This window comes from Chiloscyllium punctatum, chromosome 37, assembly GCF_047496795.1.
Source record: "Chiloscyllium punctatum isolate Juve2018m chromosome 37, sChiPun1.3, whole genome shotgun sequence".
Taxonomy (NCBI): Eukaryota; Metazoa; Chordata; class Chondrichthyes; order Orectolobiformes; family Hemiscylliidae; genus Chiloscyllium; species Chiloscyllium punctatum.
The window spans coordinates 3,611,660-3,626,811 of record NC_092775.1 but is presented as its reverse complement, the minus strand read 5'-3'; the positions used below and the strand labels follow the sequence as shown (position 1 = coordinate 3,626,811).

The window sequence follows — 15,152 nt, the reverse complement described above, 5'->3', positions numbered from 1 at the left end:
CCTCTCAATAAATAACATCCTGTTAGCATTCCTAATTACTTCTGGTGCCTGCAATTTAAGCACGAGGATACCCAGGTTTCTCTGCATCTCAGCTGTGCAATCTTATATTATTTAGATAATATGCTGTTTTTAGTCTTCTGCCAAAATGGACAAGTTTGCATTTTTCCACATTATGCTCCCATCCACCATGGTTTTGCCAGCTCCTGTAACCTGTCTTTACAGCCTCCTTTATGGCCTGTTCACAACTGGGTTTCCAATGAATCTTTGATGTCAGCCAATTTCAAAAATGATTCATTGGTTGTGTTACCAAGAGGGTGTGGAAGGTGTTTTATTATTTGAGCTGCTTTTATTGTTAAAATCCTTTTAAAGGAGTTTTCAAAAATGATCAAGTACTACTTTTTGTCACCACCTGAATGTTTCATATGTTTTGCGTTGTGTTCACTAACTCTCCGAGAATATGCTGTGGGTTGTTAATCCTTCAAAAAATGCTGAACAATTTATAGAATCTCAAAACCATAGGAGATGATTCAGCCAGTCATTCCTGTGTTACCCCCTTTTTGGGGGCAAACTGATTAATTCTCCCATCCTTCCTCTTTGTAGCACAGTAGTTCTTTTTCCCCTTCAAGTTTTTATCCGTTGCCTATTTTGAATGTTCCTCATATCCTTTGCATTGCAGGTTTATGAACAAATGGTTGAGCAGTGGTTTGTCAGATATTTTGGTATTTCTGAATCACAGTCACCTTTTAAATCTGAAACCTATTATCCCATGTTCCCCAGTTCAGCCCAGCAGCCTGAGTGCATGGTTTGAGAATTAATTATGTGTTTACCGTAATTGAGATTCTTTCCCTTCTAACTTTATCCTTAAGACATTGAGCACAGTAAACTAGTTGTAAGCAATGTAATTTTTAACAAAAAAAAGATGTTTCCAGTTACTGGTTTACCTCCGTTGCCAATTCCTCATACTTTGAATAATGAATCTGTCAGACATTTTGTGTAGGAGTCTCTTTGAAGACAGGCAGTGAGTAGTGCAGTCTCAGCAGGGCGTGCCCTTTTTGTCTGCTCATCGCTGTTTTGAACTGTGTATGACCAGATTAATCCATGCAGCATAGGACTCTGGAGCGAAGTTTAGAGGGTATTTTACAAATGGGAATTGGCCTGTAAATGTTGTTGATGTGCAAGGTGCAACTGTGGTGATTGTATGGAGTTCTGGTAAGGCTTTTGGCAGGATTTATAATGGAGGAAGGGGGTCTAGGTTTGCAGAGCAAATTATTGCTCTCTAATGATTGTGACCTGATCTGCAAGGAAATTAAAAGAAAAAAAAAGCAGATGACCAAATGATTACTTTGGCTGATCTCTGCATTCCGAAAACTAGTCTACATAGCACAGTTGAGTGACTTGCAGTTTGACTTTAGGATCCAGTTTCACTGGTGTTTTTCAAGGGGGGGAATCAGAATGAGTTATGAGACTGGATCTTCAATGTTCATTTAATGGGAGTCAAGCTGGGACGTTACACTAGTGAAGCTGTCCTGTATGTGGTTTCTGGAGCCTGTTCCCTGGCATGGCCTGTTGGACAGAGTGGGAGGGAGCTTGCTGTCATGAAATGTTGTGTTTTCTCAGGGTTGCTGAGTTACCCAGCTGTTTGTTTTATCTATTGACTCCTGATTTGAATCTGCAGTTTTACATTGTTGATTTAATGTTTTGGTTTGAAGCGCAGGTTGAGCAGTCTCAAATCTCCAAGCTTATTTTAGAGCCCTCACCATAAAGTGCCTTCTTTTTCATCTGCCAAGGCCTGGCTTTGGGCGTTTCACTTTGGATGTGTGCTGGGTCTCAGCTTTTCATCATATACACCACTAACAGAGAAATGGAGAGTTTTAATTCCAGGTTTTTAGTTGACGTGAAAATATTAAAGATACAATAAGGTGTGTCAGTGGAGAGCAGCAAATTACAAAGTACAGAAAGTGAATGGGCAAAATTGCAGAAATTAAACTTCAACATGGGATGGGAGTTTTGAGGGAGAATGTGGACCATCCATTTTGGATCCAAGAAAGACATTTTGGAATATATTTTCATGTTGAGAGACTAATTGCTGTGAAAGTACAATGGAATTCACTGTCCATCATAAACTATGACTTGGAGGTGCCGGTGTTGGATTGGGGTGGACAAAGAAATCACATGACTCCAGGTTATAGTCCAACAGGTTTGTTTGAAATCTCAAGCTTTCAGAGCACTGCTCCTTTGTCAGAAGACGTCACCTGATGAAGGGACATCACTGCGAAAGCTTGTGATTTCAAGTAAGCCTGTTGGACTATAACCTGGTGTTGTGTGACTTCTGACTTCAAAACCTAATGAACAGGTAGGAAAAAAAACCAACATGGCCATGTGAAAGTAGGTGTTTAGCTGAAAATCTGGAAAGGGTGGAAGTGATAATGTTTTAGCTGCACAAGCCTCAGACAGATCACGTTTGGAGACCATAAGCGCTCAGAGCAGTATTAGGCCATTCAGCCCATCGAGTCTGCTCAGCATTTGATCATGGCTGATATGTTCCTCAAGGAGTAAGGTGTTTCATTCCCATCACTGACCTTAACGTGGGTGGATTAACCTTCTGAGGTCAATACTCCTGTAGGTACAATGCAGATCCACCAGAACAACACTGGGCTTAAAGGGTTAGAGAGTTTTTGAATGGTTGGTGGAGTGGGCCATCAGTCATTTCACATTCTTATTGAGTGAGGCAGTTTCTCTCTCGGACTAAATTGGGGTCTCCTGCTTGCACCAGTGAAGTGGGTATTCCTCAGGTGAATCTAGACAATGAATGTCTCTGTATGTTGTTAGCTAGTGGATGCTCCATCTTTCTCACTCTCACTATTTTTTCCTCTTGTCTGTGAAGTTTGAGGCTTTAAGTTAGCTCATTCTTGTCATCCCTCAACTGTGTTTGGACATTCGAAAGTCGCACAGCCCCTCAGAATTGAAACTGTTCACTTTAAAGAGTGCTGCTTTGTTTAATATATAAGCACACTCTGAGCCCCATCATAAGCAACTCCAATAATAATTTCTTGTAGGTGAACTTTTGAACTGCTGATCACACCACCTCCTTGCCCATCAGGAAAGCTGATACATAGTAAACATACCTGACAGTGGGGAAACACTGGCAGATATCACAGTGCATTCTAGTCCATACTTGGCTTCAGATAGAGCTCCTTTAACTTTCACTGGTGGTTTGCAAATGAAGGAAAAACTTGGATTTATGTTCATAATGTTCACAGCCTCAGGATATAGGCCCATTATCATTGAATAGAGATCAGTATAGGAAATGTAACATGAGATTTGTACGTGACTAGATTCCACAACGTGGGAACCTTCTTAGTAGGTGTACAACCAGGTCAAAGTGTAGGGAGAAGTATGAGCTGACACTTCAAACAATATGTTAATGACTAGATGACTTTTTAAATTAAAAAAAAAGAGAGAACGGCAGGTGCTGTAAATCAGAAACAGAAATTGCTGGAAAAGCTCAGTAGGTCTGGCAGCCTCTGTGGAAGGAAATCAGAGTTAATGTTTCGGGTTCAATGATCCTAAGTTCTTGCAACCTGAAACGTTAACTCTAATTTCTCTCCACAGATACTACCAGACCTGCTAAGTTTTTCCAGGAATTTCTGTTTGTTTTTTCCCCTCTCTGATAATGATTAGATTAGATTCCCTACAGTGTGGAAACAGGCCTTTAGCCCAACAAGTCCACACTGACCTTCCGAAAAGTAACCCACCCAGACCCATTTCCTTACACATACCCTGACTAGTGCAACTAACACTATGGTTAGCATAGCCAATTCACCTGACCTGCACATCTTTGGACTGTGGGAGGAAACCGGAGCACCTGGATGAAACCCACGCAGACACGGGGAGAAATTGCAAACTCCACACAGTGGCCTGAGGCTGGAATTGAACCCCGGTCCCTGGCGCTGTGAGGCAGCAGTGCTAACCACTGAGCCAGCCCTCCTGGAGTGAAAGCTCTGCTCTTTAAAATAGCACCTGGAATAACCTGTCAGACAGGACAGGTGAGACCTGCATCCAATTTCTCTTCTGAAAGACAGCACCTCCGACAAGGACGACTCTCCCTCAGTACCATGCTGGGCATACCTGCCTTGTGTCTGGGCTGGGAATTGAACCCATGACTGCTGACTTGAATCAAGAGCACGGTTTACTAATTTGCAGCTGATGCTTGGACTGGATTGTAATGTAGGCTATCACAGGAAAGTCTGTTGGCTCATGCATAATACATGTTTTGTTAAATAGATCATTGGACTGGTTTAATTAAGAGCAGGAATTGGTGATTCAACCTCTTGCTTGCGCTGTGTTTTGAGTCAGATGGTGGCCAATCTGTGAGCAATTCCATTAGCCTGCCTTTTGATCCTCCAACAATACCTTTGCCCAACGGAAATCCATCAGTCACACCCTTGAATGCTCTCAGTGACTACACTCTGTAGGAGTTAAAATTCCACCTGCCTTTGTGTGGAAATAGGAAGAATGCTTCCTCCTTGGCTTTGATCTGGTAGTGCATGCAGTCGGAGGTTTCTCACTACTAATTAGTATGAATTATTACAGCAGTAATGTAAAGTTTCTATCATTTTTCATTGCGCGTGAGCAGTAAATACCACTTATTTTAGTGATTTGTGGTTGTGGGTGTCATTAGTGAGACCAATATTTATTGCCAGCCATATTTTGTCCTTGAGAAAGTGGCTGCTTCAAACTTCTGCAGCCCATATGTTAAAGGTAGACTCTCAGTACTGTTGGGAGAAAGTGAGGACTGCAGATGCTGGAGAGTCAAAGTCAAAAAGGGTGGCGCTGGAAAAGCTCAGCAGGTCAGGCAGCATCCGAGGAGCAGAGTGGTGCTGGAAAAGCTCAGCGGGTCAGGCAGCATCTGAGGCCTGACCTGCTGTGCTCTTCCAGCACCATTCTAATCTTGACTCTAATCTCCAGCCTCTGCAGTACCCACTTCTGTCCAGCATCCAAGGAGCAGGAGAGTCCAGCATAAGCCCTTCATCAGGAATGTGGAAGGGGAAGGGGGGGATGAGAGATAAATGTGGGTGTGGGGCTGGAGGAAGGTAGGTGGGAAGGCGATATGTGGGTGTAATTGTGATAGGTGGGGACATTGGAGCCTATAGGTAGGACAAGTCAGGAGGGTGGTGCTGAGCTGGAGGATTGGATCTCGGGGCAGGGGAGATTTGGAAACTAGTGAAGTCCACGTTGATGCCACGTGGATGAAGGGTCCCAAGGTGGAAGAGGTGGTGTTCATCCTTCAGTTGGTGGGTGGCTGGAATTTGGCGGTGGAGGAGGCTCAGTATTTGCATGGCCTTGGGAGAGTGGGAGAGTGGGTTGAAGTGGTTGGCTTGATTGCAAAATTGAATGTTGTGCTGTAAGGACAAGAGGAGGAGCTAGGTATTATTCTGGTCTCCTGAATGAGTATTGATCCCGGGCGGTTACAGAATAAACAATTGGAACATTAATCATTTTGTAGGCTTGAAAATTCTTTTAAGTTTGAGGCTGCAGGTGTAGACTGTATATTAAGTGATTTTTAATTTTCCAACATTTGCAGCAAGGTGGGGATAAAATGCAATCTATAGGTAAATTTCACATGACCGTTCATTTTTTTTTCCTGATAATTCAGTGATTTGAATGAACCTGGTAAGAGAACCAACCGTATTTATAATTGTTGAGGACTTTTCACCTGTGTACCAATGGCCTTTTTAATTATGTTTTTTCTTCTCTTTAAGAACGTACAGTCGTTTCTCCAAGATGGCACATTGTGTGACAAAAGTACAGTTGACCATTTCCTGTGAGAATTTGATGGACAAAGATGTTGGTTCAATGTCAGACCCACTATGTGTTTTACTTCAAAACACTGAGGCAGGCGACCAGTGGATGGAGGTAATGCTGTCTTTGAGGTACCCTTTGGGAGTTCTGAAGTGATTTGGAATAAGTAGCATGCTCTCACTTTGTAAGGTTTTATTCCATTAAAATCTCATAGTCCTTTAGTGACTAAAACAGCTTTGCATTTATATAGAGCTATTTGGGTAGCAAAACCCCTCCAACTCCTTCAGCAATATTTGTCAAACAATGATATCAAGCCCCATAAGGGATTTTAGGGCAAGTGACTAAAATCTTGGTCAAAGAGGTAAATTTGAGGGAGCACTTCAAGGAGGAGAGTTGTGGAGATCTATAAGCAGGATCTCTTGGTGTTTAGGACCTTGGCACCAAGAAAAATCAATGCACAGGCCTCTGGATGGGTTTATGGAAACTGTTTGGTGGGGTGGGGTGACCTTTACCCACGCAGTTAACAGTATCTATATTTAGAGTTTCCTCATAACCTCTTTGCAATGTACCTTTCTACCAATCTTTGTATGATCAGAAAGTTTAGCAATTCTACCTCTGATACCTTCATCCAAATCATCGATCTAAGTTGTAAAAAGTCGAGGTCCCAACACTGACCCCTGTGACAGATCATTCTGGATGTAGGTTTGCTTGCTGAGCTGGAAGGTTTTTTCAGACGTTTCGTCACCATACTAAGTAACATCTTCAGTGAGCCTCCGGACGAAGCACTGGTGGTGTATCCGGTTTACATTTATATTTGGGTTTCCTGGGGTTGTTGATGTAATTTCCTGCGGTTACATTGTTTCCTGTGATGTTATTTTCTGTTCTTTCTCTGAGGTGGTAAGTGGAGTCCAAGTCAATGTGTTTGTTGATAGAGTTCTAGTTGGAATGCCATGCTTCTGGGAATTCTCGTGCGTGTCTGTGTTTGGCTTGTCCGAGGATGGATGTGTTGTCCCAGTCAAAGTGGTGTCATTCCTCATCTGTATGTGAGGATACTAGTGAGAGAGGGTCATGATAGGGAGTTTTGAGAAGATTTGTAGCTCAGGTTGAAGTTCTGGATGTAGGTTTGCTCACTGAGCTGCGAGGTTCGTTTTCAGATCTTTTCATCACCATACTAGGTAACACCTTCTTCAGTGAGCCTCCGGATGAAGCACTGGTAGTGTAGCCCGCTTTTGGCGGACTGTGTTCATTAGGTGCCCATTTCGCAGCAACAAACCCAAACAAGCAGACGAAACGCTTGTCTACTTACTGTGTCAGGAAATTCTCCTACACACATTTGGACAAAAACTGATCCATCTAATGTTCTCAAACTATAGTATTTCCAGTTAATAGTTGGAAAGTTAAGGACCCCATAACAACTACCCTGTTACCCTCGCTCCCGTCCAGAACTCATTGCTATTCTTTCCTCTACATCTCTGGAACTATTCGGAGACCTACAGAAAACTCCCAAGAGGGTGACCTCTCCTTTCCTGTTTCTAATGTCAGCCCATACTAACCTTCTGCCACCGTAATGCTGTCCTTGACTAACGATGCCACCCCTTCCCCTCCTTTATCATCTTCCCTGTTCTTACTGAAACATTTAAATGCCGGAGCCTGCAATGACCATTCCTGTCCCTGCTCTACACTTCTCCAAAATGGCCACAACACCGACGTCCCAGGTACCAAACTATGCTGCATGTTCACCCAACTTATTCAAGATGTTCCTGGCTTGAAGTTCTTTGAGAAGGTGATCATACAGGTGGATGAGGGTAAAGCGGTTGATGTGGTGTATTTGGATTTCAGTAAGGCATTTGATAAGATTCCCCACGGTAGGCTATTGCACAAAATACGGAGGAATGGGATTGAGGGTGATTTAGCGGTTAGGATCAGAAGTTTGCTAGCTGAAGGAGGGTGGTGGTTGATGGGAAATGTTCATCCTGGAGTTCACTTACTCGTAGGATACCACAGGGATCTGTTTTGGGGCCACTGCTGTTTGTCATTTTTATAAATGACGTACGTAAGGGCGTAGAAGGATGGGTTAGTACATTTGCGGATGATACTAAGGTCGGTGGAGTTGTGGATAGTGCTGAAGGTTCTTGCAGGTTACAGAGGGACATAAATAAGCTGCAGAGCTGGGCTGAGAGGTGGCAAATGGAGTTTTAATGCAGAAAAGTGTGAGGTGATTCACTTTGGAAGGAGCAACAGGAATTCGGAGTACTGAGCTGGTGGTAAGATTCTTGGTAGTGTAGATGAGCAGAGAGATCTCGGTGTGTCCGTGTACATAGATCCCTGAAAGTTGCCAGGTTGGTAGGGTTGTTAAGAAGGCATACGGTGTTAGCTTTTATTGGTAGAAGGATTGAGTTTCGGAGCCAAGAGGTCGTGTTGCAGCTGTACAAAACTCTGGTGCACTTGGAGTATTGCATACAGTTCTGGTCACCGCATTATAGGAAGGATGTGGAAGCTTTTGGAAAGGGTTCAGAGGAGATTTACGTAGATGTTGCCTGATATGGAGGGAACGTCTTACAAGGAAAGGCTGAGGGACTTGAGGCTGTTTTCGTTAGAGAGAGGAAGGTTGAGAGGTGACTTAATTGAGACATATAAGATAATCAGAGGGTTAGATCGGGTGGACAGGGAGAGCCTTTTTCCTCAGATGGTGATGACTCACATGAGGGGACATAGCTTTAAATTGAGGGGTGATAGATATAGGAGAGATGTCAGAGATTAGTTTCTTTACTCAGAGAGTAGTAGGGGCATGGAATGCACTGCCTGCAACAGGAGTAGACTCGCCAACTTTAAGGGCATTTAAATGGTCATTGGATAAATATATGGGTGTACAAGCAATAGCGTAGGACAGATAGGCTTCAGATTGGTTCCACAAGCTGGCGCAACATAGAGGGCCAAAGGGCCTGTACTGCGCCCTAACGTTTTATGTTCTATTTCAAAACTTATTCAACAAAGACGTAAAATTCTCTTAACCCATTAAATTGTATTACGCAACTACAAATGTTTAAGCCTCAACCTCCGCACACACACCCCCCCCCACCCCCCGCCAAACCGGGCTCCCTGCAGACTGCCCACAAAACAATAAGTCCAAACAATCTCCAGCATCACAATCTGACTGTCATAAAATCCAGGCAGGTTCTCTGCAGTAAACAAGCCCCCTGTGACGACTAAGCAATGCCTTTTTAGAAAACAAGTTCCAGTGTCCTTTCATTGACCTCTAAGTATAATCCTGGTGTCCAGAATCCTTCAAAGCACGCAAACATTAAATGTGACGTGTCTTTGTAATGATGCACCATAATAATGTGTTTATATGGCTTCTAACCTTTCCCTGTGACAGATGTAAACCGGCCTGTAATTTCCTGTTTTCCTCCTGGAATAAAGCAAGGTGGCAGAAAGCATTTGCTATCTTCCAATCTAATGGAACCATTCCTGAATCTAGGGAGTTTTGGCCATTAGAACCAATGCCCTCGCTATCTCACTGCCCAGTTCTGTGAAGACTCCAGGATGAAGCCCGTCAGACCCCAAATGCATGTCAGCCCACAACTCCATCAACATACTCGCTATATAAAAGTCATCCTAGTCCTACCAGATCTTCGAGGCTACTCTTTAATTACAGATGACTGATGGTGGTTTAACCTGAGGGTCACCATGCCTCAGGCGAGGAGTGGTTGAGAAAGAGAGCCTTTCATGGTAACCTCAGCCATTGCAAGAATTGACGCCACTCTATTGGCTTCACTCTGCATCACAAACCAACCGCCTAGGCAATTGAGCTAACCAAACCCTGATTACCTTTACTTTTATTTACTCAGTACCACTTCCCTGGTGATATTTTCTTCAGTGTCTTCCACTTTCTGATTTGAATTTCTGTGATGTTACTTATATCATCTCGAGGGAAGACCAATGCAGAATTCTGGTACAATTCACCTACCATGTCCTTATTTATCAATTTTGACACCTTTTAATGTCCTGAAGAACTTAACAGACAATTATTTACTGTTGAAAATATGGAAATGTGGACCTAATTTATGCGCAGCAAGCTCCTACAGATAAATTTCAGTGCCAGAGTTTTCAACTTGAAAAGCACAGAAGGTCAGGCAGCTTTTAAGGAGCAGGAGAATTTCCTTCAGCAGAAAGGGCTAATGCCGGACACATCGATTCTCCTGCTCCTTGGAAGCTGCCTGACCTGCTGTGCTTTTCCAGCAGCACACTTTTCGATTCTGATCCTGGCATTTGTAGTCCTCACTTTCTCCTAGACAGAAATTAAATACAGGACTAAGTCATTGGCACTTAGATAACGATTGAATGTTAAAGTGTCAAAGACATCAGAAAATTCCTCTGCTTTTTTTAATATGTATTGTGATCTTTCAAATTCTTTTGAGAGGATGGAAGAGGCTTTGGTTTAATGTCTTTGATTTAAAGATGACACCTCCTACAGAACAGTACTCCCTTAGCACTGTTTGGAGTTGGCCAATTCAGAGTGTGAACTCAAGGGCTTTTAGACTCTGAAATGAGCAAGCTGCCCTGTGAACCAAGACTCTCACTGAATAAAGACCATGTTACAGCATCTCAGCAGGACAGACTTGTTATTTTGCCTTTAATGACAAATGGTACATGACTAATTCCACTGGTCTCTGACCCACAGCTGGACCGAACAGAGAGGGTTAAAAACTGCCAGAGTCCCCAGTTTGCCAAGAAGCTGGAGGTGGATTATTTCTTTGAGCGTGTGCAGAAACTGAAGTTTGGCATTTATGATATTGACAATAAATCCATAAATCTGAGTGATGATGACTATCTGGGAGGAGTTGAGTGTACACTGGGCCAGGTAAGTACCTTTTGTGTTTGACTCCTTTACCTTCAGGGATCCTGCGTTTACTGCCTGTCCTCCTTCATTTGTATGTTAAAAATCCCAACAGAACTGTCTCTCTAATATCCTCATTTCTACCTTCCTACCTTTTCCCCCATAACCCTTAATTCCATCACTGATTAAAAATGCTTATCTCAGCCTTGAAAATACTTAATGACCCAGCCTTGACAGTGCTCTGTTGTAAAGAATTCCACAGATTCACACTCTTCTAGGAGAAGAAATTCCACCTCATCTTTGTCTTAACTGTGCAGTCCCTTATTCTGATGTTGTGCTGCCTGGTCTTAGATTCTACAGGGACAGCAACCTCTCTACATCCACCCTATCAAGTTCTCTAAGAACCTTGTGCGTTTCCTTTAAAATCTCCTCTGATTTTTCTGAAATCCAATGGATACAAGTCCAACCTTCCCACCCACTCACTTTATAAGGGAATCTCTCCATACCCAGGATCAACCTGATGCACCATCCCTAGCCTGTTTCCACTGCTCAGTTTTCCTCTCCCTAGATAAGGCATCCAAAACCATTCACTATTCCAGCTGTAGCTTGACTGGTGCCTTCTACAGTTTTTCGCTCAACCTCCCTACTTTATATTGCATTCCTTTTGAAGTAAAGGCCAACATTCCATTTGCCTTCCTTATAACCTGCTGAACTTGGAATCTAGTATCTTAATGATTCATTGGTGAGGACTCCATCCCTTTGGGCTGTAGTTTTCTGCAGTCTTCCTCTATTTAAATAATATTCAGCTCCTCCATTCTTCCTGCAAAAGTGCATGACCTCACACTCCCATATGTTTCATTCCATCAGCTGAGTTTCTGCCCCCACCTAACCTATTTACATCTGTCTGTAGAGTCTTTGACATCCTCACCACTCATCAGCCTGTCTGCAAAGTTGGTGATAATATGACAGCTGTCAATTCCCCATAAAATTCTGTTAGTTTCTGAGGTATCAGGAGTTGAGAACTATGGGAAGAGTGTGAAACTGAGGGATTAGTTTGGAATTGATGCAGAGCTAAGGGGGGAGAGAGAGAGAGAGAGAGAGGGAGTATTTTGGGATTGGTGCAGGATTATCAGGGAGAGCGAAAAGGGGACGAGTTTGGGATTGGTGCAGGGTTATCAGGGAGAGAGTGAGACAATGGGGTTAGTTTGTGATCTATGCAGGGCTATGATGAGACAGTGATGTTTAGGATTGGTGCAGGGTTATGGGGGGGTTGGCGAGAGAGAGGGATGAGTTTGGGATTGGTGGAGGGTTATCAGAGAGAGAGAGAGATATGAGTTTGATGTAGAATTGTCAGGGAGAGAGAGAGGGATGAGTTTGAGATTGGTGCAGGGTTATCAGAGAGGGAGAGAGGAGTTTGGGATTGGTGCATTTTCTGTTCCACTCACCCTTTTCCCGTACCTTTCAGATTGTCTCCAGTAAGTCATTCACTCGGCCTCTACAATTGAAGAAGGGGAAGTTGGCTGGAAAAGGGAATATCACTGTAAGTTAACCCTCAACCCAGCATCCTTTCGCTTTGCCCCCTGCAAATGCAAAATAATTCCATGTGGGCTTCAGGTTCTGTAGATCTCTTCTGTTCTTTCATCTGCCCAGATGAGGAGAGATAGGGTCCTTGCTGCAGCACGGGTAGTTAGTTGGAAATGTGGAACCTACAATATCCTTGTATCAGTTTGGCTGCGGAACAATCAGTCAAGGCAGTGGGTTATCTTGAGTCAATATATAGCATATTTTAAAGCTTTTACATTCTTTTTAATACAGTATAAACGTTCAAATAATACAATCTTATCAATTGATTAGAATTTCATTTGTAGTGGCTATGAGAGCTAGGGCTTTAACCTGAATAGATTGGATGGTGAATGTGTTCAGCTGCTTATCTCTGGAGCCTGCTTAAAGTAAAAGGGTAGAAGTTCACTGAAGTTCACTGTCCACTCTTGAAATCTAATTCATGAAAAGTATCAGCTTGCAAGCTAAATGCAGTCTGCAATCCAAGAGTTTAGAAGGCACTTAGTGATAAATGCTGTTGAGGTTTGCAATGCGTTTTTTGAGACAATGTAGATGGAGCTTTATACTGTCCCCTATCAAACATTCCCAGGATAGGGACAGCGTGGGGTTAAATACAGAGTAAAGCATCCTCTACATTGTCCCCATCAAACACTCCTAGGATAGGGACTGCACAGTGTTAGATAAAGTATAGAGGAGCTTTACTCTATCTAATGGACCTCGTTGAATACTCTGAATAAACTCCTGACAGAGCATATGCCAAAACATCCTGTAAGATCCCATTGAGACTTTGAGTTTTCAATTCTGGTGTGGTGCTTTTTTATGTCTGTGCTCAGGTAGTAGCTGAGGAGATCCGGGATAAACGGTCTGCAGTTCTACAACTGGAAGCAAGAAACCTGGAAAACAAGGTGCTAAACATTCTCTGTCAAGTATTTGTGCTGGAGCTAACCTTTCACTTCAGTTGCAGCTACGTGAGGAGACAAGTTTTAAAATACACGGTTCTGTGTAATATGAGATTGTAATTGATTATTGTAATGTGTGTGTCATTTGAGAACGAGGAATGTACAATGGGAGAGGCCTTCCTGGTCAACCCAATAAGTAAAAGTAGGAAGCTTCCAGATCTGTTTCCTGCAAGACCTTTCCTAGTCCACTGGATTACTGATGGGGGCTGGCCATAAAGACGACCCTGAGCTGATTGATCCCATCCTGAGTTCAAATGTTCTCTTCCCTACAGTTGTTTCCTTTGGGATGTCAGATTTACTGTCCATTTCTAATTACCCTGGAGAAGGCGATAGTGGTGATGATCTGTCACCTTGAACCGTTGAAACCATTTGTACGGGGATGCCCATAGTGCTTTTGGGAAGGAAGTTCCCAGAGTGTTTTGGGTGTGGTATAAAAGCTCTTTTGTTTCTTTGTGTCACGTTTTAACTTAATAATCATTGCTGCATTGTTTCACAAGCCATCACAAGATCAATTTGCCTGACTGACCACGAGTTGGGACAAAAGCAATTTAGGCCAGGTTATATCATCAACGGGAAGTGACTCTGTTGTAACCGATGTAAACCCAACTGACATCCACTGGACAGTCAGATCCCAGACAGAAACTTGACTTGATGTTCATTTGTTTTGGTTTTAATGAATTGTTCTCTCACAAGAACACAGACATGAAATGCTGTAGATTTTGTGGGCGGCACGGTGGCACAGTGGTTAGCACTGCTGCCTCACAGCGCCAGAGATCCGGGTTCAATTCCCGCCTCAGGCGACTCTCTGTGTGGAGTTTGCACGTTCTCCCTGTGTCTGCGTGGGTTTCCTCCGGGTGCTCCGGTTTCCTCCCACACTCCAAAGATGTGCAGGTCAGGTGAATTGGCCATGCTAAATTGCCCGTAGTATTAGGTAAGGGGTAGATGTAGGGGTATGGGTGGGTTGCGCTTCGGCGGGTGCGGTGTGGACTTGTTGGGCCAAAGGGCCTGTTTCCACACTGTATGTAATCTAATCTAATCTAAAAAAAAAATTTTGCTTTCACAGCAAAATGGAAATATATTACAAAAGGCTGGTAGCTAAAATAGAATAATCTAGACTAACAATTTGTAATTCAAATATTTTAAACATGCAGTAAAAGCATAATCACATTAATCCCAAAACATCCTTTTTTAAGTTGAAATGAAACAAAACTGCTTCATATAATATCCAAAACAACCCTAAAACAGTTCCCAAGACACAATTTGTATGATGCATGCACCTGTATCAAAAATCTAAGTAAGTTTGAGTTGCTTGTGACTTCACCTTTTGGACTCTTAACTGTGATAGCTTCTTCTTGGAATGACCACACACCTGAGCTTCACTGGGCCTGTTCCCTTCAAGGTAACAGATTAATTGTATCTGTCAGCCCCTTCTCAGGGGCAGTATTGCAAACAGCCATCCAGTTCGATAAATTTCTCAAGCTCAAAGTTACACATCGAAATGTAGGAAATAAGCACAGGAGTAGGCCATTCTGCCCCTCAAACTTGCTCTCCATCTAACATGATCATGGCTGGTATGGACCTGGCATCAACCTCTCTTTCATGCCAGTGAAACTAGAAGTCGCTCCCCCTCAGCTACAGGCATTTCCCTTAACCTTAAACAAAAACAGATTCCAGAACAAACACACACGTCTTTGATGCCCCATTATTTACCAGGCTGGTCCGTGAGACAATATAAACAAAAGACAATTTAGTAATGCACCAAGTCCATTCACTCTACAGCCAGTCTTCAAAAGCTAATTCATTGCCATGGTTACAGAAATACTTATAAGTTAATAATTGACTTCAGATAGAAAAAAACCTACAGGTCACATTGCTCAAACCCTGCTCAACCAATCTGAAGGCTGTCTTTAGGTTGTCTTAGCTCTTGATGACATTAGGTTTCAAAGTAATAATCTCTCTGCTTTGAAAAGCAACATTATCTTGCACAGCTAAAA

At 42.9% G+C, this 15,152-nt stretch overlaps 1 protein-coding gene across 3 annotated transcripts in view; it reads left to right on the top strand.

The window, feature by feature from the left end:
• LOC140462810 (copine-1-like) overlaps positions 1 to 15,152 on the top strand; it is a 99,266-nt gene that overhangs the window by 58,202 nt on the left and 25,912 nt on the right. For all 3 annotated transcript variants that reach the window (XM_072556134.1, XM_072556135.1, XM_072556133.1), the window contains 4 exons: positions 5,763 to 5,916; positions 10,484 to 10,663; positions 12,105 to 12,179; positions 13,033 to 13,104. In XM_072556134.1, the coding sequence (XP_072412235.1) occupies positions 5,785 to 5,916; positions 10,484 to 10,663; positions 12,105 to 12,179; positions 13,033 to 13,104 (459 nt within the window). In that variant the 5' untranslated portion in view covers positions 5,763 to 5,784. Of the gene's footprint in view, positions 1 to 5,762; positions 5,917 to 10,483; positions 10,664 to 12,104; positions 12,180 to 13,032; positions 13,105 to 15,152 lie in introns of those variants that run through there.